Genomic DNA, 23891 nt, shown 5'->3' with positions numbered 1-23891 from the left:
TTAGTGAGGCTGCCCCTGCTCCTCCTTTTATGCTAAGCTAACTGTCCCCTGTGTGAAGGTTTGTAATTTTGCATAAAAACTAGGCCTCTCAAAGTTTATTTTGGACAATATTGATGTGATAAACGCAGTTAACACAACTTTGTTTACTTCCGGTGTACGTTGACCCCTGAAAACGTTGCGTGCCTGCAGTCAGCTAACGTTCGATCGGAGAGACCACGACGGTAGCTGGAGTTGGAGAGAGCTTTGCGTTGGAATAAAAACAAACAAGAGGCACGACATACAGCGGAGAACTGTGCAGAGGAATTCCTCCACGTGTAAAACAGAAGGAGGGTGACTGATGATGACCCGGCACATGTTGGTAGCTGCTAGGCTAAGCTAACTGCTAGGCTAAGATAGCTGCTAGGCCAAGATAGATGCCGGGCTACTTCCATCTCGACATCTACCCGACGCTGCGAACCGTCTGCAACCACCACCCCCACTGTAATACAGTTAAGCAACATTACGCCAGGTCTATAGCACACTTTCTAAAGCGATTACTCGTTAATTTAACAAAATTGTAATCCTGATTAATCTAGGTGATTGAATTTCAAATGGTGAAAATCATTTGTTTTATTTTTTTTATCTAATGAGCACTAATTTTAACATAACAGTGGTGTCAGTTTTCTTATGTAAAACAAATATTTGCTATTTCTTTTAGCATTTTAAATAACGTGTTATTACTTGAGAGTAGGCAGTGCGGTAAGCAGTTTCCCTGAAATCCGTTCTCTCAGCTGCACAGGTCTATAAGTAACATCACTTGTTAAGCTTCCTAAATGACAAAAATCAAATGTCACAATTGCACCAGATCCTCCAAAAACCTTTACACTTTTCACATTTATCAAAGAACAGATTTAATATTCAGATTAAATGGGATCCGATAACTTTAAGATAATTTTGTGACAATACATCACAATGAAAATACAGCGGAGTAACTCCTTCAGTGGTAAAAATTTCAAAAACATTGTCATTCATTCATTCTAAAATGTTTGAAGGGTAAAACGCAGACCTTTGCTTTCCCATTCACGTGGTAATGTTCCTTACTCATCTCTCTCTCTCCAATTTTTTGAACATTTGATTGCCACGGAGGCAGAGACTCTGCACAGTTTGAGACTCTCTAATTTCAACCAAATCAGTTGGCGTGAGGCCAACCTGCCATTCAGCACTGAGCCCACTTATAGATCAATGGCCTCTGAGCCTTGATAATCTCTGGAATTGATTGGTTGGCTCATTGATCATTACTCCAGCATCAACCAATCAGACGTCTCTCCGATAAACAAACATGCCAAATAAAGACATCCCCCCCGGAAGTTTGGTCCCAGAGGAGACACCAGTGATGTGAAGGAAATATATAAACTGAAATCCCCCTTTAGAAGAGAATATCAAATCGTAAGAGTGCTTAATATTTCACCGCCTTGATGAAATATGCATTGTAGCCCCGAATGGAGGAAAAATGCAATGATTTGGATGCATTATGTATGAGAAGGTCCGCTGGCGAAAAAAGGACTGCACTGTTGAATAATCGCCATTTCACTATCACCAAAGTACAATGAGATTTTGTTATTACTACGCATCACTCAATTCATTTGCAAAGTGCATATAGTTTGCATTTTTTATTTAGGGGCCTCACTTGTGTGTGCAGAGCAGGCATACGCTCACTAATGGGCCAAACCACCGACCGGTGTCGGCTGAGTCCTTTGCCTCCCCCTCACTTGATGAATCTCACTGGCTCAGTGCCGTAGAAGCAGTAAATTAACCAAAAAAGGGTACCAAAAGGGTGATGCACACATTTGTTAGGTTTGGTAGCAAGGGGCAAATAACAAAGTCTAGTGAGTTGTCGTTATCCGGTTGCGTCTTGCACGAACACAATTGACGCCGAGTTCAGCCCTTGTTCCCTTGGCCTGAAAAACAGAAGAAAGACACGTTTCAGTGCACACGAAATTCAAAGTAATACGTTCTTCTCTTTTGTCCTTTTGAAAAAAACCTTTCAGGATCATTATATTTTACATAGTCACTCTCGCCTTTTTTTTTCTTTAAATGTCCTTTCCCTGGCCTGATCAGCCTTTCCTCAAAGCACGCTGAGGAGGAAGACTACTGTGCCGAAATTTTTTTTTAAGCATTAGCAGTGTTTCCCACAAGCATCATTTTAAAATGCTCTTGGGAAATAATACGTTCTCTTTTCTCTTATTCATGGTGCCATTTGCCACATGCTGATAGGATGTAGGTCAACCACGGATTGATGACATGTAACTCTGGGGGGACTCTCAGTGAGCATGTGCTCTCGCTTTGAGGCGCTGCCTTGGTGAAAGCGTGTGAAAGTAACAGAGCCCTTAAATCAGTATCACGAACCAGCGTGTCACTAGCACCTCATTATTTGATTTGACATTATCTGACCTCTTCCTAAGTTGATGCTTTTTTTTTATGTTGATTTTTCACACTTCATGCATGAGGGTAAACTAAAAGGTGCAACTAAAGCAAACATCGGAAGCAAAGGAAGGCTTGTTACGGCTTCCTGTCTCCCTGAGTGAGGTTTACCCTCACAGCAGCTACGTGGCCTCATAACGGATCCCTAACTAATTGCATTCATACCCTGGATTTTCTTTTATTTCATCCACAGTAATAATAATTTCCTCCGACCTGCAGTGAGCAATGGTGAGTTAATAAGCCATAATTGGTTTGATATATGTCAACCCACAAAGTGGTGCTAAGTGTAATCATTGCAACATGTTTGTCAGGAAGTGAACAGAGCCTCGCATACTGCATACTTTTTTTTTTCTTCATCCACAAGCATTAAATCAACTAGAACTATGGACATTGTTGCAAGCAGCATCTTGACAAGCTACGCAAATTTCCTCAGTGCTGGCGTTGATTCAGCTCTGCGTCAAATGTGTTGATATTTGCACACAAATCTTTCAGATGTGTTCTATTTTTATTTTTATTTTTTTTTAAGTAAATGCGTCAAAGCCGTATTGTTTTGGTAGGCGCAGGCTCCGGTGTTTGGCATGGACTTGTACACCCGGCGAAATGAAATGAAACGCTCTCGACTCAAACAAACAATTTTTATTGAGGCGGTGTGCAGGGAGGAGTGTGATTTGATGTAGCATGTCTACCCTGGGAGAGTCTCTTTTAAAGGGACCGGTTTTCCTAAAGTGCACTACTCAATGTTTTACAAAGGTGACTCCTCCCTGCCTGGTTTTAAACCTGCCATCTCCCACAGACCCAGATAAAAGGAGTGTTCAGGGTTGCTCGAGTTTCAAGGCAAGAGGCCTGGTGGCATCTTGCCTTTGACTTGACTGGAATCTTTACCCTCGCAGCAGCTATTCCCTCCAGGTTTGCTTACGTGGTCCGTCACTCGCTTCGGCGCCTTAAACAAACACACTTCAGACTAATTAGGAGGTTTCTCGTTGAAAGGTCGCAAAAGTGACACTTGACAGAAGTATTCAAACTGTCATGGCTGCTACACAATAGACGGAGGTGTATGTTACGTTGCAACTTTAATGTAGCGGCTTCCTCTCCTCCATCTCTCTATCTGAGATCCTTGATAGACAGGCACTTCAGAAGGCTGCCTTATTACTGGTTTTACTTTGAAGGAGAATAAGACACTCCCTTAAGACCCCCCCCTCCTCACCCTCTGTCTGCGTGTCAGACTACAGAGACCATCTTTGTGATGTAACAATCAGAGGATCTCTCGAGTCCACAAGTAATCTTCTACCTATCTTGAACCGAGCCGTCCAAAAATGGCGCTCGGCTTCGTGCTAACCGAGCCATGAACTACAAAGGGCCCGTGATCCTGTCTTGGTTTCTGTGATGAGTTGCCTCTGACTGGATCCCGCTGCTTGGTCACACTTGGGCTTTCCTCTGTGTCTGTGTGCGATTAAGGGACTGCGATTTGCCTCATTGAAATTCACGAATGCGTCTGATGTCAAACAGTCTAAATATTTAAGGCACTAGAGGGCAAGAAGGGAAGAAATGTGCGAGCAGTCACGAGACGCTGTTAATGTATGACTGTCCTCACTCACCTGCAAGTTATCGCAGGTGCTGCACGTGCGCGTGCGCACAAGTCTGCAGGGGTGATTCGCAGCGTGCAGGCTTAGGATTGGGCGCATGCTGCGTGAGTATCTGGGCATGTGCATTTTCCGAGATTTTCGCAGAGAGACAGACGGGGAGATCTCATAAATATGTATATCTGCGCGTGCGCGTGTGTGTGTGTGTGTGTGTGTGCGCAACCCACGTCACTCTGTGTGCTCACATCACTGTGCACTGCTGTGTGCGTCTCTGTGTGTTTCGCTCACGTCGAATTCAAATAAAAAACATCAGGGCAACTGTAACATTTGGACGCTGTCTGGATGACGGGAAAATATTGGGCTGGCAGTGAAGCGCCTTTAATGCTCACATTTTGATGGTCGATAGAAAAAGAAAATAACTCCCTTTCTTGCTCTCACTTCCTCGCAGACAGACCTTTCTCAGTCGGTCCATTGCTTAAACTCAAATGTATCCAACAAATGAAAGTGTAAGAAAGAAATGCATCTCAAATCAACTCTACATTTGTATCTTGTGTTAATATAAAGCAGTTATTTTCCAATCAGAGGTACTTACAAGGTACTTTGTTGGTAAAAAAAAAAAAAAAGGGTTAAAAATGGGTGTGTTGCTAGTCTACACCTTTTAATATAAATACATCCACAATCCCCTTTTTCTAATACTTTTTAGAACGACCTTGGACTAAATACGCAAAGAAATGATGAAGCCCTGGCCGTAGTACGAGCCGTACACATCTCGATCACATGCGTGGTAAAACCTCATTCATTAAAACCACGGCCCCGCAGTACAACATTATGCGTTTGTCAATCGTGGTCAATAACATTCAAAGTGAGACCCCTTCATCCTCATTAGTCATCATCATAATTAAAATGTCCACTGTTTTTCCAGTCTTAGCTCACAAGGCCGGATGCGAGACTGTCCATATTTAAATTAAACTATTTTCACATTTCACAATGTGAAATTACACATGGATTTTTAATAGCATATGTTTAGTGAAATGATTTTTTATATTTTGCTTGAGGGCAAATGCATTTCCTTTCAATTTGGAAGGTCTACGATTCATTGCGACACGCACTTTGTTTCCAAACAAACTTTGACAGTAGTTTAGACAACTTCTTAACCAGGGGGGGTGTTAGGGACTAACCATCCATTCTGATGGCGATTATCGGGGGGCTGAAGGACATTCAAACACAGGTATGCTGCTTAGAAAAAGAACACAGGACAGAGGAGTGGGAATTTGGTGAGGGAGATGAAAAGGGAGGTCATTGGAGAACGAGCGCCCCCCCCCCCGAAGAAAAGCTAGCACGGAGTCCGGGAAGAAAGGCTCTAATGGCTGTAAAAAACAGACGTGCACTTTCTTTCATTGGCCTTCTCCCTCTTGTGTCCCCCGAAATTGCACAACTGAACCATGAAATGCTGCAGCGCTCACCTCTCCGCACCCCCCCCCCGCCCTCGTGTCCGACACAGAGTGGGTCGCGGGGGTCAGCCGCTCGTAGCCCCCCCCCCCGGCCGGTGGGAGGAGGAGTTCCGGTTATCGGGGCCTGGGAGTCGCCCCCCCCCCCTCAATCCTCATTGCTCACCTTTGGTGGCGGTGCACAGACGGGGAGAGGTGGCGACGAAATGGCATTTAAAAATGAAACTGCAGAATATACTGCAAAATATACAACAAAGAGTTGGTTGATGAAGAGGTATCAAGGAACTTTAGAGAAGTCGGGTTAAACTATTCCATTTTTAAAGAAGTGTTTTGTGCTTGACGAGAGAAGAGAGACTTGATTCGTCAACATCCCGCTTCGACAACTAAACTATCTTTCTTTGAAAAAACACAATCAATTGGACATTTGCCTGCAGGCCTCGTTCCTTCTCCTTGTTCTTTATGTGGTAATCCGTTTCATGTAAAAAAAAAAAAAAAAAAAAATCTCACAGCCGAAGTGAATCACATTTGCTCGCCTCGGGAGTCTTTTACATTTACCGTTTTTTATCGGAGAAAAAAAAATCACCTGACGCGGTGTGGTTTGTTCAGTGGAAAAGAAAGGAGCCGTCACAGGCAGAATGGCTGAGTGAAACCTTTACAGTGGGAATTACTTCGCTAATGTGCGTTCCCGCAAAAGGAGACTACTTAGTTCCTCATATTTACCTTCACTGGCAAACCTCCCTCCTGGCATCGGAAACCCTGTCGGAGGCAGACGCCAACCACCGCGTAGCGTGGCGGCCATGTGTGTGTGTGTGTGTGTGGCATGAATATACTGTAGATCCAACGTTAACGGGTGACGTCATTATTGCCCCCAAAGTTACCCACAAGGGGGGGATACAGTTGAAGAAGGGAATGTTTGAAAGTTGGGAGAACAACAAAAAAAAGAAATGAAAAATGGATAGTCCCAAAATCACCATCTTGATGTATTGGAAAAGACAGAAGCAAAGATGAAGAGATGCCAAACGGGTGCTTGAACCCAGCTTTTTAACAACAGACTGCAGTAACATTGCCCCCACACCCCCCCACACACACACGCGTATCAGCACCACCTTCATCAATCTATCACTCTCCTCCTGGGCCTTTATCTCCTTCCGCCTCTCTCCCCGGGCGGAGGTGTCCCACATAACCGCGTGCCACGAGCCGTGTTTCAGCTGTGCTCCCCCCCTCCCCCCCGCACGCGCCACAGGGTGCGTGTTTACCCATTCAGCATGTTAAGCTATGAGCTGGAAAACTGTCGCGCCCTCTCCCCCCACTGCGATGATCCCACCGTGTGATCCGCACTGGGTACACGGGAGGGGGGGGGGGGGGGCCTGTTGCGTTGCTGCATGGGAATTTCGCCTTACCTGGTGCAGCCTTATTAATCCAAGTTAAGACGGGCATCTTGGGAGGCCAAAAAAATCCCACCAAAGTCTCACTAAACTGCGTTTGCTTCTCTATTGTCCCTCGTCTGGCTCGACTCAACAGTTGTGCGATGCAAGTTTAAAAAGCTCCGTTAAATATGGATGCGTTACAGCGACCGAGTCAAACCCTCACTCGTCGCACCGCGGTCGGGGGCCCCCGTACCTGCCGTCCTCGAGAGAGAGGAGAGGACACCGTGAAGCCGGCTCCTGTCCTTCAAAGCAGCCGTCAGACAGTTGGAAGCTAACTGAGGAGTTGGCCCCTTCTTGGTCGACCGCTGTTCGCCACACAGTGTGAACGAGGGGCCCGCTTTAGACACCGCTCTCATTCATTGATGCGCCCGCCCGGATGCACACACACACACACACACACACACACCGAAACACTTGAGTTGAATAAGGACCCAACCTCTTTAACTCATGGTGATTACAAATTACGCCGATGAATGACCTCAGCGAAAGGGATGTTTTTTTGGGATGAATCCGTCTTTGAAGGAGAAGGCCGCGCGCAGAAACACCCGCTTCGGCGCCGCGCTCAGCGGGGGGGGAGGAAGCCGATTCAAAGATAGGCACTCGACATTTGCACCCAGACACATCACAGCAGAGTAATTTCATTTTGAACAACAGAGGCGCGTCATTTTGTACTTGTTGGCAGCTGAGAGGCTGCGTGGAAATCGGACGGTACAAATAACAAGGTCCACGTGGCTGTGATCACACGGGATGAATTTGTCGCCCTCGACGCCACAGCTAACAAGAAGAGAAAGGTATGCCTGTGACATGCTGCGGATGGGTGATAAGCACTATGTTAAAATTCGGCTGGGGCCACGATTCATGATGCTGAAAGACGATACTGTGGGTATCTTTCAAAATCATGAATACGGTGTGTCTCCATGGTGATTTTCCTGTGGCTGTATCGTGAAAACCGTTAATGCCATAACTGCCTCACCAAAATAAATAGTTTGTACATTGAATGGCTCACCATGAGGCCAAAGGACTGCGTCCATACTCAAGTCGTTTGATTGACTGTTATTTGGAAGTGACATTCTACTCATATACATAACAGACTCATATATATATACATATAACAGACTCATAAACACAACAGACGTTTTTTATGAGCTTTCGACAAGCCATTGTTGTTGTAAAGCAACAAGTTCACTACATTGTTAAATCTGGAATGTGGGCAGCACTTTAGCAAATTGCCATAGATGTCATTCACGTGGCCAATTATTTCACGGGCTTTGAAGTGTTTGGAACAAATAGGGGCTGTTTACGGCGGCCACGTGACCCCTTTCAGCTTCGCACTATATGTGCGAAACTGCAACAAAATGTATCATTCGTTCATCGTCTGAGTTGTTTGGGGTTCGCACGTACACCTAGAATAATGTTGCGCGTAGCTGTGATGCAGCCAAATGAGCTGCGGAACTGTGGCGTGCATGTTTGGAATCTTTTGAAGGCATGCTGCAATGCAGCGCCACCTTCAGAATCCGGTAATTGTAATACTCAAATCGTGGGATGTGTGTGGGTATCCTTTTCGTCTACAGACCTCTGGTCCACTCTTGCTGTTAGCGGCCAATGACAGCCCGCATCAACCGGCTGTTAACTCACCACTGAAATATAATATCACACTAGCGTGGCCTTTATGAGCCTGTTCACTGATCTAATCCATGCAAAATGCATGGCCTAAGAAGTGGGAAAAATGATTTATATATGATGGTGGAGCAAACCAAAAAGACGCCTTTTCCATGTGTGATGGTCGTGGTACTTACATTTAAAGACCGCCTGCCTCCTTCTCATCTAGGACAGGACAGAACAGACGCTACATGTGGCAGCATGAAATCCACTTTGACACCACAAGATACCCGTGCCAACCGGGGGGGGGGAGAAAAAAAAAATGGGTGGGGGTGGGGGGTGGGGAGTAAGGGTTGGGCTAAGGGAATAAAATATGATGGAGAAGAAGTGAAAGGAGTGGGAGGAAAGATGAGGAATGATCCCTGATTGTGCTCGTCTTATGAGGGGCATCCATCAGCAGTGACACCGGGACAAATAAAACCCTTTTTTTCCCCCCATATTCAATTATAAAGCATGAGGCAGGTTCTCGCACTTCGTTGCACACGCGCCCGTACATACACGCAAAAAAACAAAACACAAATGCACGGGCGCGGACAGGCATGTGCTCACACGCACACGCACAAAGGTTTGCTTACTGTCGTGCTCAAAGCATTGCAAGTCTCGTGTGACTTATATTGGCCATTGTTTCTCACAGAGGATTGTTTAATCGCTTCTGAGGAAGATTTATTGCACAATGGCACCACTTTTATATGTGATAAAAGCTGACAGTTTCATGAAATAAAAGTAAGAATCAACAGGGGGACTAAGTCGCAGCTGCAGTGTGCACGCACAGACTCCCGCGTTAAATTACAATTTGACGTCGATTCGGCAATGCAAATTAAAACTGGCTGCAGACTGCGGGGATTGTGAAAAGAATTGGACTTTTAGCGGCATCACCTGTTGGAAGGGAAAAACTAGGACGTCTGACTCCAGCAGGACAGTTGACATAATTAGCCTGGGTTCCAAAATGGTGGAGAAGGAGATAAAACCAGTGATGAGGAGGGAGAGAGAGAGAGAGAGAGAGACCAATAAATAATGTCCTGAGGAAAAGAAAGAAGGAATCAATGTTGAGCTAGTTTAAAAGCCAAGAAAGTGTCAGTAAGGAGTAAGTCAAAGGTATACGCAGCTTCTCTGATAAACAGTTCCACCGTGTTCATCTTTGCTTTGAAAAACACGACGACTGGGTAAAAAGTCAGGAAGATGTCTGCTTTTATTATTTCAGAAACACAATGGAACTAAAAAAAATAGAACAAGAAAACAATTTGGAAAAATTGCTTTTAGTCCATAAAGAAATGAGGCAAAACTCCTCAAGCCTTCAACTCTGCATGTGGAAGCCTAGATAGAAAATAGTGTTTTATTCTGGATGAAGCTAAGTGAGTAGTTCTGATTCCTAAACCTAAGTGAGTTTTTAAAAAAAAAAAGGCCAGATGGATCTAACAGCCGTAAATTGCCACTTAATGGTGCCTTAAATAGCAATACCGGCTTTCAGATATCAGTCAACTCATAGCAATAATGGGCACGATGGCCACATAATCAATATAGCTTGGATATACTCACCCACACATTGTGGGGAATTGCATTTAAGAGAAATACTTACCATAACTGTAATTTAAAGGCTACTATGAAGAAACATTCGACACTTAGCCCACCTGTGCACACAAACAATCACAAAATGAAGGGTTTTGATAAGTTCCGTCTGACTCATTATCCACCTTAATGCAATGTTGAAGACGTTTTTGCCAAATTGGCAGTGCCTTCCTGTATGAAAACAGTACTGAACAGCATACTCATTTTAATATTAATACACCAGTACAATAAATGTCATTGTTATCATATAATAATTACCATTAATGATGGACTATTCACTGGAAACCAAAAGTCACATTTCCACCAATTGACACTTCCAGAGAAGAGGCAAACCATCAAGGTGCAGTAATGATACTAATAATTATTATAATGCCACTTTGTCATTTGCATTTTGGCTGCAGAGTGAAATGTCTCCTGTCTGCCAGGCGCTCACTCACAGCACCATCCTCCATCTTTGAATGCCAGAGCGTGGGCCGGGAGTGGGGGGTGGGGTGGGGGGTGGGGGGGAGGGGGGGGGTTTATCCAAAACAGACATGAGACTGAGCTCTGGAATCCAAAAACCTCAACATGTATTATCTTTAGCCGCTCCAGTAGTGCTTAAGTCACCACAAGTCTATCGTGGCCATTTTGTGCTTTGTTGCATTGACATCGATACTTCTGCTGTCCAGGGTTTTTTTTTTGCCAACGTTTGAATAATTATTTAATTTGGAGCTCAGTGGTGTGTTTGTGTGTGTGAAGCTGAAGGGTTACTGCAGGGGCTGCAAACCAGAGACAGAGATCCTCTGATGATGAACAAACACATTGATTTAAGCTATAAAGAACTCGATGAGACGCTTTCCACCCCCAAGAAACACCCGCAGGGGAGGGAAAACCCTTCCCGTGTCCTTTAAGGGCTTGTTCCGAGAAACTTGTTTTGGTTGCCCTGGTTACCAGATCGTTTCAGGCCCCCGAAATAGCCTTGAAGATTGTTTGAGCCAATCCGACTTGGTGCGAGCGGAGAACAATGAGACGGACGCGCCGTTAAAAAGGGGGCACCGGATGCCAACGCCTGCCGCAATCCACCTGCCGCGTGAACGGGTCAAACACCTCCGGCACACGCTCCCAAGACCAGAGGCAACGCAGTGCGCCTCCTCGTTACTTTACCTGCATCTACGGTGTATCACCTATTTAGAGTTCCTGAGCGCAGTCAAAACGCAGCGGCAGAAGGGAAAGGCCACCCGCCGGAGAACAACAACAACAGGCCGGCGTAGCCTAGCAACAGCTCGGAGGCGGGGCCCATTAGCTCGCCGCGTGAGGAGGGAGGAGGGAATGCAGAGGGGGAAAAACTTTGGCCACTCGCACGGGCCGAGGGGCACGCCCGTTCGCACCGAGCCCCCCCCCCCCCCAAAAAAACCCCTTCCTCCTCTCACACCCTTTTGTTTCTGACAAACCCGTATTTGCATCAGACCATCGATCAGGCCGCTAAAACCAAACAATTTGGCCCCTCGCTTGTTTTTTTTTTTTTTTTTTTCCCGTCTGCCAAGAGCGAAACACTTTTAATTGTCAATTTGTTTCTTTTTTTGTTTTTCCTTACGCGGATGCTGCGGCAACAAACTGCTCGTCTAGGTATTCCTACTACCAGACACAATGAAAGAAGGTTCACTTAATTGCTCTCTCTTAGAGGCAGTATCTAATATCCTGGATTTGATTACTGAGGCTGCAAAGGTTTAAATCGATAATAAACAAGGGTCTGGGTACCTGAGTGAGAGGCTTTGGGAATAAAACTGAATTCAAATCGTACAACCTCGGTTCTATCAGAGAGACCTTGGTGTTAATAAAGAGGAACTCAAACCAAATCACCCATTCAAAGCTCATTCCCAGTCTCTGCATCTGATTAAAAATGTCTCAATCTGCATTTATTGCCCGGCCTTTCTCTATTTTTCAATCATTAATAGCAGAATGTATAAATCATGGTCAGTGCCAGAGCAAGAACAGGTGGATGCGTGAGAGACCGAAACAAAGACCCATTTTAAAACGTGTCAGTGGCGCAAACAGTTCTCAGGACTATTTCGCTCGCTCTATAAACACTTTTTAAAACCCTGCACCAGGCGTTTTGCTGCCTAAAATAAAACTTTTATAATGTCTCTCTCCATCACCATCACACATTTTACAATCTCTCTCCCTCCCTCTCTCTCTTTCTCTCGCCCGCCCGCGACCCATGGAGGCTTTTCCCTCCTGCAGACCGTCTCTCAGTTGACACCAAGAGGACCCCATGTTGCAGCTTCCACTCAGGGGGAGGGGGGGGGGACGTGTGTTGCAGCTTCAGTAATTATCCTGCAGGATGGGAAACGCTGAGGCCAAAAGGGGGGCAAACCTCAGAGTGCTCGCCGTCGCTGTCGCCGCAACGGCAAATTTTTAATGGCTTGTAGACGTGATGCCCGGGAAACCCGGGAGCAGAGCAGAGCCGTTGGTGGGATGGAGCCGCGTCACCTTCCCGGACTGCAAATGCAGAACTTTGTTGTGAGCCAACTTAGTCGTGAGAAAGCGTTATTACGTCGACGAGCTGTATCGCGTCCGTGTCGTTAAGAGAATTCGCTCAGCTTGGGAAAATAGTCAGGCTCAGTCCAAAGGTGAAAGAAATCTCGCCGCTGGTCATCGGTTCCCATTTCAGAATCTTGTTGGTTGAACAAAGGAAAAGCTTCTTTACTTTTAGCCAAGTTAGCTGTTCCCTGCCGTCATACTAAGCTTCGCGGAAAACCGGTGTATATAAACAATATATAAACAATATCAAGAGATTGAGGTATTGTTATATGAAAGCATAAGTGGCAGCTCTTCGATTGTGAACAAGTTGGATGCAGTGCTTTCTGTGTGAGATTCACTGATGCCGAATGACACAAATGCATACGCCTGATTGCAATAGCAAAGGCCTTAAAACACTCGAGCTCATACAGCTCCGAGCTGCGCTTCGTCGGACCGAAGATGGATTCCAGCGGTATGCTTCGGACAGAACAGTAACGTACAAGCTAGATCCGAGCCGGCGCTTGAGAGGCAGCCTTCTCAAATGGTTTTCAAGGCATCAGAGATGAAGTGCCCTCAACGCAGCTGGTCTTTCGGGCTTGATTGAAAACACATCAGCATGTACAATTACGTCCCCATACTGACATCTCGTAGTGATTGGCTGACAATCCCTAATCTCTCTTACTCTGCCAGCACTCTTTACTTCACAGCATTCATTAGAGAGCTTTGTTACTATGGGATAGATATATATATATATATATATATATATATATATATATATATATATATACACACAAACTACATAAGTAAGATAAGTATATTTCGATGGTGTTGGTTCAGTTACAGTAACAATGTCACGGGAGAGCTGGGGCCTTAGAGCTTGGTTTAAAGCAGTGGTTCTCAACTGGTCTGGCTCCGGGACCCACCATTCCCCCTTAATGACAAGCCGCGACCCAAATCGAGGAACATTCTCAACTTCCCAAATTTATCGCGACCCACCAGTTGAGAATCACTGGTTTAAAGGATATTAGAGTGAGCCTCAGATCAGCCTTGAATTGTGGGTAACAAAGCAATAACGCAGGATAAGTGGTGCTGTGATTGTGGTGGTCCCTGCAAAGTTATATCCACTTCAAAGCAAGACTCTTTATTCTTAATTATTTTGGTAAATCTGAATTCTGAGTTCTGTTTAATTGCTTGTAATCAGTAACTTCAGAGAACTCAGTAGTCAGTGGGAGGCTTTATTAAATGGGAAAGGGAAAAACAAGGTAAAAGGTATTGAGGTAAAAAGTGGAAAACAGCGGAGAGTGGCAACGTGATGCTGCTCGCTTCTATTGACAGAATAAAAGGCGTGGCTTGTTAAAACGTCCCTTTATCTTTAACATCATCAGAGCTGAACTGTGCCAGAGATGTGTCGGTGTTCGGCGTTGAGCTCGATAAAAGGCACAGGATAATTGATGTCACCAACAGTAACAATACCAGTGGTGCGAGATGGAGACCACCAATCATCCGCAACTGCAGCCTCATTTGGATTGCGGAATTTAATATCACAATTAATTTGACAGTGATATATGGAGGTTTGAAAATGCTACACACAGAACCTTTTGAAGCTCTGTGCATCCAGGGCCAAGACGGCACGCTGTAGCCATCAGCTCAGTAGGTGGTGCAAAATAAATGCTCAACCAGGATCATGACACATTCATGACACAAACATAAAACCCCGAACGACACACAAACCCGCAACACAAACACACGCACACACACACACACACACACACACACACACACATAGACACATATTGCCAGGGTAAAAACGTACCTTTGGCTCTGTTAATGGTAACTATCTGCTGAAGGGTACGAGGTCTGGCCTTCTCCTGGGGGGGGCAGCTGCTTGCTCCAGGCCCACCTTGGCAGCGCTGGCCCAGGACCTGGCATTAGTGTCCACGCCATCTGTACCTGCACCCGCAATATGCACAGCAATGAGGCACGGATTACCAGCAATACCCATTTTTCACATGCAGGTGTCTGGCCAGTGTCACGTTAAGTCCGACGCAGATGGGGGGGGCTAAAAAGAATGTTGTTATTTTACACAGCAAGGGAATTTCCGGGGGGCCGCGCCCCCCCCCCTCGAGGGATCCTCAGAGTGCCGCTAAATCCCCCACCCCCAGGGCTGTGCTATCACGCTGCAAACCGCTGGAGGAGCGGCGGCGTCACGTATCACATGTGCACATGTATTGAGCACAGCAGAGCTGCGGGCCTCAGGTGCAGCCGCGCACCCGTTAATCAGAAGCAAAGAGCAATTCTGCTCTCCTGTGCACCAACGCGCAGCCAGTGTGGAGGACTCACCGTGTAACGCACTTTGCCAGTTCACAATAACCCGCCTCATTATGAAAACATTTTCCCGCTGGGTCGCTGACGAAGCACCTCCGTCCAACACCGATGCGGAGTCACAAAGTGTGTCGACACCTACATACAGAGCTGCAACAGTTGCATGTGTGTGTGTGTGTGTGTGTGTGTGTGGGGGTATCGCGGGTGGGTGGGCAAACTCGATCACGAGTGACACTGTGTGCTGCCCACTTGTTTGTTTTTTTTTCATGGTTGTTCCGGTTTGCCTGTTCTGCTACAGACAGAACTTTGTGCGCCAAAGTTGGCCTCGAGCTCAGAAGAGTAAACAAAGTAGTAAAGGGCAAAGCTCTGCGAGCTGGAATTTGGCTCACTTTGCACTCGGCGACCTCCGAGAGGCCGCGTTTCTGCCTGGGACAGGTGCTGCTTCCTCTCCCCTGCCTTCAATTAGCAGAGTACGACAGTGTCATTAATATCAATAACCTAATCTCAGACGGGGATGTTTGTTTATTGTTTTGCTCCGGCGGCTGTTAAGAATGGCTCAAAATGCTATTAACGATAAACAGATTACATATTCTATCTGATTATGGAAACACGCACACGGCAGATACATTACCTCCAGGAGGCGGCTGGTTGGCGGCCTTCAGTTCCCCACCGCTGACGGCACGAGACGTGCCTGCGGCTTTCTGATCTCGTGTGCAGATGGAGAAGACCTCGAGGGGCACGATTTGAATTTCCCCCCGACGGGGACCCCCTCTTTCTTGGCATGGGACTTTTGTGCGCGCGCGGCCCCTGCTCCCATCACGCCACGCGCCCGGTGCTAAAGGTTTCTCTGGGGGCTGCAGAGCCGGGAAGTCCGCCAGCAGGTCATAAGCCTGCTCTTTCGGGGCGGCTGCTGGTGCTGCCGCTGCCGCTACCGCTGCCGCTGCCGCTACCGCTGCCGCTGCCGCTGCCGCTGCCGCTGGTGCGCTGATCAGAGAGCCCGCCGCAGGTGCTTGTGCTTTGCCTCGGATGGCGGCGCGGGCGCGGGCGTTCGGGCAGCTCGCCAAAGTGGCGGCGGGGACGCCGTGTGGGGCCCAGAATGAAAGGGGAATCTCCCAGTCGCTCGGCACCTTCCCCGAGGCTGGCGGCTCCGCGGGACGACGTGGGATGCCGGGCCTTGCGGTGGATAGGGGCGGGAAGTCCTCCTCTGTGCAGGAGTACAGGGAATCCTGCTCGCTGTTGGAGGTTGATCCATCAAAGGAGTGCAAGATCTCATGCATCTCTCCGTCGCTGTCGTTTTCACTCTCTGATTCACTACGGCTGTTGTCCGTGCCGTGGCTTCTCCCCCCGGGTGGGCTTACAAAGTCCTCATCCTCGCTAGAGTCGCTGTCGCAGCTGCCACTCGCGTCCTCCACACCTTCGCCTTCGCACGTGGCCTCCCGAGGATCGTCATCATCCTCAGGGGGCATTGTTCGGTCCGCGGCGGCAGAGCCGACTGGGTTCGGCCCCGGAGGTTGAGGTTGAGGTTCAGAGCTTTGATTGTTTTCTCTGCTGGTGGATTCGGGGACCAAGATCCACTTAACGTGATATGACACACTACTTTTTCCATCTCCCGCATCTTCCTCCCGACGTGACTGAATTGTTGAAAACAAGGATAATGAACTCAATCAGATTTTTATTTCATTATACTTAATAGTTAATGATAAAGTTCTGATGTGTTTTTTTAGAATGGAGAGGCTAACTAGGCCCTTCGTGAACCTGACATAGAGGAGCTTTTGTCCACAAAAACATCGCGCTCACCAAATGAGTGTTCCCCCTTGCCTCCTCGGCTCGTTTCATCTCTTTTTCCATCACAGGCTTCAGTTCCCGTGCCGGCTGGGCCACACGGGGAGCGCCGTGGCCTGAGAGGCGAGGGCAAGGAAGTGTGAAGGCTGTGTGGTATTGCTGCGTGTCCTCCTCATAGCGTGTGCTCAGACCAAAGTCATCCGCCTCCTTCTTCTTCTGCTCCTTGGCCCTGGACGGACAAAAGAGGCGAATACATGTGTGGGAGTGTGGCGGGGGTTAACACCGTTTTTTTATACGGCCCATCGCAGCAAAGCAGCTATACTGCTATACAAGGTTAACATGCTCATGCAGTCTATTCATGAAGAAGGAGAAGCGGTGTCAGGTAATTTCACAAATACCAGTTTTATAACCATTTTTTTTTTTGTATCTGATCTTGTCGTATTAAGTAAAGTTCACCTGGGCCACAATCGTGCTCAAAACAGTTTCATTCAGGAAGAGGTTTCTGCAGAACTAACACTATAGCCCTTTTTTTTGGTAGTACATCCTTTTTCTAAACTAACTGGTTGGCCTGCAGTGTACATCGATGAGGCCCAAGGGTTAACTGGTTGATAGTGCGTAAGTCAACTTAATGTCCCACCAGGCGGGACGCTTATTTTGAACCCAACGCCTTGCCTCAAAGAGCGGGCATCTTGGCTCTCGCTTCAAACTGCGACATTCTAATGAAGCCGCTCTTTAGTCACCATCCTGTTGACCGTCAGAACAGACGGTCCGGTGGGACCGGGGGGGGGGGGGGGGGGGGGGGGCGCTTATGGTAACGGCGATGTCACGGGAGCTCCCGGGCGGCTGGTGAGCAGATGGTGTACATCAACATAATGCAGTCGGTCCGTGACCGCACAGCAGCCCTACACTTCCACGTCTAGATCAGGGTTAGGACTGTTTTCCATGGGCCTTCGCGATTAAGGTAATGACACTGTATCCATGACAACCAAAAGAGCCTGTATGAACGCTACAGGTCAAAAACTATATGTTAGCTTACTATATATATATATATATATATATATATATATATATATATATATATATATATATGCATACAGCGGGTGAAATAAGTATTGAACACGTCACCATTTCTCTCAGTAAATATATTTCCAAAAGAGCTATTGACATGAAATTCTCACCAGATGTTGGTAACAACCCAAGTAAAACATACCAAAACAAAGTGTAATAATGTGAAATGACATAGGGAAAAACACATGAACACATGAACACATGACATAGGGAAAAACACATGAACAAAGGGAGGTGCAAAAAGGTATGTAAAAAATGTATAATATTAATAATATTAATAATATTGTGGCCATTTTTTCAATTGATCACCAAACATGTCGAAATGCATCACTAAGATCATGTTAATGTTGTATGAACCCAATCAATAAAGCAACACCGAGTAGTATTTGAATAGTCAAACTTCTTATCAACTCCTCTTGGAGGGACTTTGTCGGTTTTTGTTTTCTAATCGCATAGTCCACGTGTCCGTAATCAGATCGAATTAGTAGCATTCATAGAAATGAAAAGCCGAAATGAGATGCCACAAGAATAGAACAAAATAATGCAGCTGTATCGGCCCGCAAAGGTTGCAGCAGATGCGACTCCGCTGAAGTTAAACGCACAGCAGTTGGTCGAATAATTGAGCTAAAATGTTAATTTCATAGTAGACTTTTGGGGAACAATTGGCTCCCAAACTGCGTGCGTGCGTGCGTGCGTGTGTGTGCGTGTGTGTGTTTGCTGGGACTCACCGATGACATGGTTTGTTGTCCAGTAGCCTGCACTCTTTATTCCTCTGCTTCTCAGGTGAACCAAACTCCTCCTGGGCCTCATTTGCGGTTCTCCAGATCACTTTGCAGATGCGGTCGTAGTTGTCCTGCGGGACGTGAGCGTGAATCCACGTGGAGCGCGGGAACGGCGCAAACGCACCCACGAAGGGTTTCGGAGTGGCTGTCACGCGAGACCTTCCCCACGGCATCGTGTTGTCGGGTGTGTTGCTTTCTCTACGGGCCGCCGGTGGTTTATTTCTTACCAGCTTTTTGAAAGGAAGCATTAGTTTGCGGGTTGCCATGGCAGACCGACGGGATTCTCGAATGTCAGTTTAGAGAAATAGACTCGATTCATTCGTTCTATTGTAAAAACACGTGCAATGCAATCTTACATAAATTCACGCCAAGAAGAGTTGGGGAAGAGAGTCTAGAGTCGGAAAGCGCACGATTTCCCCTTCAAAGTAAAAGTTGCGCGTTTTTTTTTAAAAACGTGTTTGCCTCGTGATTAATTTATGGAAGGCAAACAATGTACTAATACGACAACACTATTAGTTCAAAAATGGCAAAGCTGCTAAACGCACAGCAAGTTTCCCCGCTGTGAAGTCATTCAAAATGGTCAATACACTGTTAAAAAACAAGTTGTGGGTCTCACTAAACAACTTTTATTAATGGGTATAGCCTGTAACATTTTCCCATATAATTATTTTGTCATGTGATTGGATTATTTATTCAATTTAGCCTTTCAAAAACCAACCAGTTCATTGATTTATTGTGAAGGCGAGCATTTTCTATTTTCGGCTTTGGACCTTCCAGAATTATCTTTAATTTTTCAAATTGGGCAATCTTTCAATTTGACAATAACCTGGACAAACCAATTAAGCAGCATTGGCTATCGGCGCAGCAGAATGCGTGTGCGCGAGCATAAGTATAGCCGTAACAGACTGATAATAGGTGTCATATTGGTCTACAGAATTCCAAATCCCAGAACAACCCTGACCAGAAGGAGCAGGCGCACACCGGGGCTGGCACAGTTTAATTGAATGCTGCGGTGACACTATTTATGATCCCCCATCTTAAAAAAAAAAACAGGGTCGAAGGCCGACGCGCATTTCATTATCGCGATTGTTTCCACGGACGGCGCATTGCGAAAAAAAACTAATTACACCGGTCATATGCAGAAGTGGAAATGACATTCAAATTTACCGTCGAGGGTTCCAGCCTGTTAAGCATCAATTTCACGTCTGGTGAGCAGAAAGTGGACATCCATGTTAAACCGCCGTGCAGTCCTCATGAATGAATGGACTTAATGGATGGAAACAATGGCCTTGTTGTGGACCCCGTCGATTTTACCTTACTAAATTGGTAAATGGTAGAAATTCTGGTTAAAATGGTATTGTTATTATTAGTATATTATCATATGGTTTTAATTACCATAGGGAGATATTAATCTAATAGAACATGTTAGTTTATGACTCAAGAAGTCGGTTAATGTCGTTTAACTCGAGTGTGTTCTCATAAATGTGAAGTGGTGGGGGAAAGGGCCGGAGGGGAGGGAGATAGAGAGAGAGAGAGAGAGAGAGGGAGAGGGAGAGAGAGAGAGGCAGGCAGTCTGCAGTCTGATTCTTGGCGTCGCACAGACCGGAGACGACGCTGTGGCCAAGCGCTGCGTTACCGGGAATACACACCGGTTATATCTCTCTATCTCTCTCTCTGTCCCTCTCTAAACAGTCCGATCTGACTACGTTGGTTGACAACTTCTAGAACGGGCTGATTTCCTTTTTTTCCCCCTGTCTTGGATCCGGATAACCTGTGTGGCTTGTCACTCTCATTCTGCGATGGCTCAACTGAACCTCGGTCTAATGACGAGATTGAACGTGGATTACCGGCACTGCAAATGTTGTTGCTCAAAGGAGACGCACTAAAGAGAAGGACAGATAAGTGCAGCTGGTCGACCTGAAGGAAAGGATCTCCTGGTAATATCAGTGAACATATGTGGAGCGGACGAGGGGCTGTCGTGAGTTCTTGTATTTTTACGCGTGCCGGGTAGATCGAGGACCACTTGATTCTCGTCTCCCACGTTTGGTTCGCCTTCCCTTTAGGTGTGAATTCCATCCTGTCAGACAGAGACTCTGAACCCCTAGGTCCCCGCATGACATGGTTCAGTCCAGCTGCGAGATCCGAGCCTCCTCCATGCATTGGGATTTTTCTCAGCACCGACACCGAGTGAATCCCCCTCCTCTGACCATCTGAGAAGTATCGTGCCCGCCTGACCAGAGAGAAAGCCCTGCCATGACCGCCGCTTCAATTCGGGACCGAGCAACGGGACTTGTGGGAAGACCGGAATGCGCATGCAGGAATGAGCACGGAATACGGATTTTTTCTCTAATGAAGGCGCACCATTGGAGCCGGGTGCTGCTCTTCTACATGGGGCTACTGGTCGCCTCGGCAAACGGTGAGTCCCCCATCTGTATCGCGGAAAACATGCACAAGAAAATGCAGCAGGCTTTCACCCCCCCCCCCCCTCCTCCCTCCCTTCCTCCTCCCACACCCTCCACGATCCCCCCGACCGAATGCAAATCAGCATCACGCACACGTACTCGTCCCCAAAGGCGCATTTAGAGTCAACCTTGCCGTGGTGCCGCTTTGCTTTCACCCAAAGTTATTATTAGCGGAGAGGTGGCCGGTCGGGTGGATGTTCCGGGGCCAGCGCGGTTCCTCCGCAATTTCCACCGAGCCTCTCGTCTCGTCTTCTCTAGACTCTGTTGCTGCGTTTCGTTGCAGGACTGTGTTGGGTGTTTTCTTAGGAAACGAGGGTGGATTTAATGAGCTGTGAAGATGTACAAATAAACATATCGTGGGATTCCCGCTATCAAAAGGAGTTTTTTTTACAGGTACAGCGGAACCTGGGGCAGGGTTAGGTGGTCAAACGCGGGAGGCTGAACATTATGCTGTTCAGAGTCCGACGGAGTGAGCTGTGTGTGTGTGTGCGCGTGTGTGTGCGCGCGCGCGCGCGTGTGTGTGTGTGTGTGAGAGAGAGGGGGGGGGGGTATTTTTTTCTGACTGTTCACCAACTCACAACCTCCACCGGCCTATGTAACCTATACATCAATTAATACCACGTTCTGTACAATTGTTTCCATCTATCTGTATGTGTGTGGCTGCGCGCATGTGGGTTTGTGTGTGTGTTGGGCCCAATTAACTAACTCTGGAGTTTCTTTCCTTATAATTGCAAATGGCAATCTCTTAAAACCGGAGATGGGCATTCAACAGATTATCAGTACTATTTATTTACTAACAGGTCTTCGCCACATAATGGGTTTGTGAAAGCAAAGACTCTGTTACTGATCCATGTTGTTTTTTCCTCTTTTCAGTGGACACATCAAAAAAAGCCTGTGGCTTTATTTCGAACCCTTTGGCCTTTTTACCCCCCAAATGTTTGCCATCCCGAGCATGTTATTTGGCAAAGAAAGGCCACCGTTTTATCACTGTCTTGGCTCCACACCACAAAATGAGCACTATTTTTAGCAAAAGGAAAGAATACTGCCACGGTCACAATATGAACTTGACAGTGAGTCATGGCGCTGTGTTCGCCCACTCATACCTTTTGGTTGGACAGCACGTCATCCAAAAGTGAGTGGAAACTGGGCCCCTGTTCAGCACCGCCAAAGGCCGCGTCGCCTCGATCGCCACGTGTTTAACGGAAACGTCATCGCCTCATGTTGCACCGCCGACTAGCTCCCACGTGTCACCCGCTTTTGATCAAACTTGTGTCATCAACCGCGTGCACCCAGATGGTTTCAGTGAGATGTGGATTCATCACACACAGCTCGGCGCCAACGATGCTGACAAATCTCCCTCGACTTTCGCGTGGAGTAAATCTCATTGCGGCTACATTCGTAGGAGGCTTCTTGTTTTATTTGCGTCCTGGGAGCCTTTTATTTCCCACCTTCTCGCCGTTTGAGTCTAGTCTCGGAGCCAGTAAAGCGACTCTAACTTATGGCACATATTTACAAACAGCAGAAATAGCCCGACCATCTGTATCGCCCCCTTATTCAACGTCTACCTTAAACTGTGTCCATAAATACCCCCCCCCCCTCCCGGTGGCTTTGCAGCCACCAGCAATTGCCCCATCCTCCCATCGAGCGGCACCAGAGCCTCGCGCTGAGAGGCAAGAGAAGAGTCGGTGTCCGTGGCGTTCCGCTGACTTTATGAAAACAAAGCAATGCATGCCAATTAATGACCAACTGTGGCACGCGGAATGCGCGATACGCCGCATGAAGAGGGCCGTTCCTTTCCGGGCTATCATTAGCACCGTGTCTCACTTCATTTGTCAACCAGCCCCCCCCACCCTCTCGCCATCGCCCTGCAGCACAATTACCAGTTTCGAGGGCCACACAGAAAGACAAAAAATATAGATATATCAGAGATTTGGGGGGGAGATATCGGAGAGAAAAGCATGACGCCAGGCGATCGAAACCTACTGTCCCGGAGGACCCTTCGCTCAATAAACGGCAATAAACGCCGATTCGTTTAATCGTGCGGAGCAGAGAATGCGAGGGCCTCGTGAGAGGGGGGCGATGATGATGAGGCATGATGATGATGGTGAGGATGAGGAGGATGTGGTGGGCAGGGTGACGATGACGTGGCGTTATCTAGTGAACGGATCGACTCGACCGGCATTAGATCGTTCATCAGAGGCGCGTGAGACAGTCGATCAGCGTGTCCGTTTACACGCACGAATGCGCGTATTCGTCCTTTCCCTCGTCCGACACGCTCTATTTCAGACAGAGGCGCCGCGTTGTGCTCGTGATGCAACTTGCAGTAATGTTATGAGGACTGGGGGGCCCGATGCCCCGTCCCGTTGGATCACTTTTTCACTTCATGGAGTTTTACTCGTGTTGGCACAGTCACGATGCCCCCGAAGAATGAGACGGGGGCGATGTCCGTGGGCAATGTGCGTGGGCAGATGCTTTGGGGAGAAAGAGCGCACGGGTGCATTTGTGAAATAACAGGGAGGTTTAAATACACATGGAAATTTCCCTAGCCACAATTAACGAAACTGATTCATATTTATTTGGCGACACCTATTTGGAAACCCCTTTACTAACGAGGTATTTACTATATTTACATCACGCTATATACAATGAGGGATCCGAGAAGATCCCGGTGTACTTTCTCGTACGATTTTGGTGTAAGAGCCACTTTCAGCACCCTGGACCGCATCGGGCGCAGCTGAGTTCTCTCCAGCACCAAGGACAGCTCCTCCAGCCAGCAGCTCCAGCTACAGGCTGCTCTTCAGCGGAGGACTAGCTGGCTAGCTGGCGGTTTCTCCAA

The 23891-nt window shown here is 47.1% G+C and overlaps 2 protein-coding genes across 2 annotated transcripts in view; one reads left to right on the top strand and one right to left on the bottom strand.

The window, feature by feature from the left end:
- Positions 1 to 656: 656 nt before the first annotated feature.
- Positions 657 to 19416, bottom strand: LOC119219557 (uncharacterized). The gene is made up of 5 exons (XM_062558524.1): positions 18540 to 19416; positions 16759 to 16972; positions 15593 to 16592; positions 14453 to 14589; positions 657 to 1937 (listed from the first exon to the last, which is right to left on the bottom strand). The coding sequence occupies exons 1-4, from the start codon at positions 18857 to 18859 to the stop codon at positions 14474 to 14476; spliced, it is 1650 nt and encodes a 549-aa protein (XP_062414508.1). The 5' UTR covers positions 18860 to 19416; the 3' UTR covers positions 657 to 1937; positions 14453 to 14473.
- A 762-nt stretch (positions 19417 to 20178) lies between these two features.
- csmd2 (CUB and Sushi multiple domains 2) overlaps positions 20179 to 23891 on the top strand; it is a 169179-nt gene continuing 165466 nt past the window's right edge. Inside the window, exon 1 of the mRNA XM_037474374.2 lies at positions 20179 to 21009. Coding sequence (XP_037330271.2) covers positions 20847 to 21009 — 163 coding nt within the window. The 5' untranslated portion in view covers positions 20179 to 20846. The remainder of the gene's footprint in view (positions 21010 to 23891) is intronic.

The sequence above is a fragment of the Pungitius pungitius genome, chromosome 17, assembly GCF_949316345.1.
Source record: "Pungitius pungitius chromosome 17, fPunPun2.1, whole genome shotgun sequence".
NCBI lineage: Eukaryota > Metazoa > Chordata > Actinopteri > Perciformes > Gasterosteidae > Pungitius > Pungitius pungitius.
The sequence above is the reverse complement of the archived record's forward strand: the minus strand, read 5'-3'. Positions and strand labels throughout refer to the sequence as shown.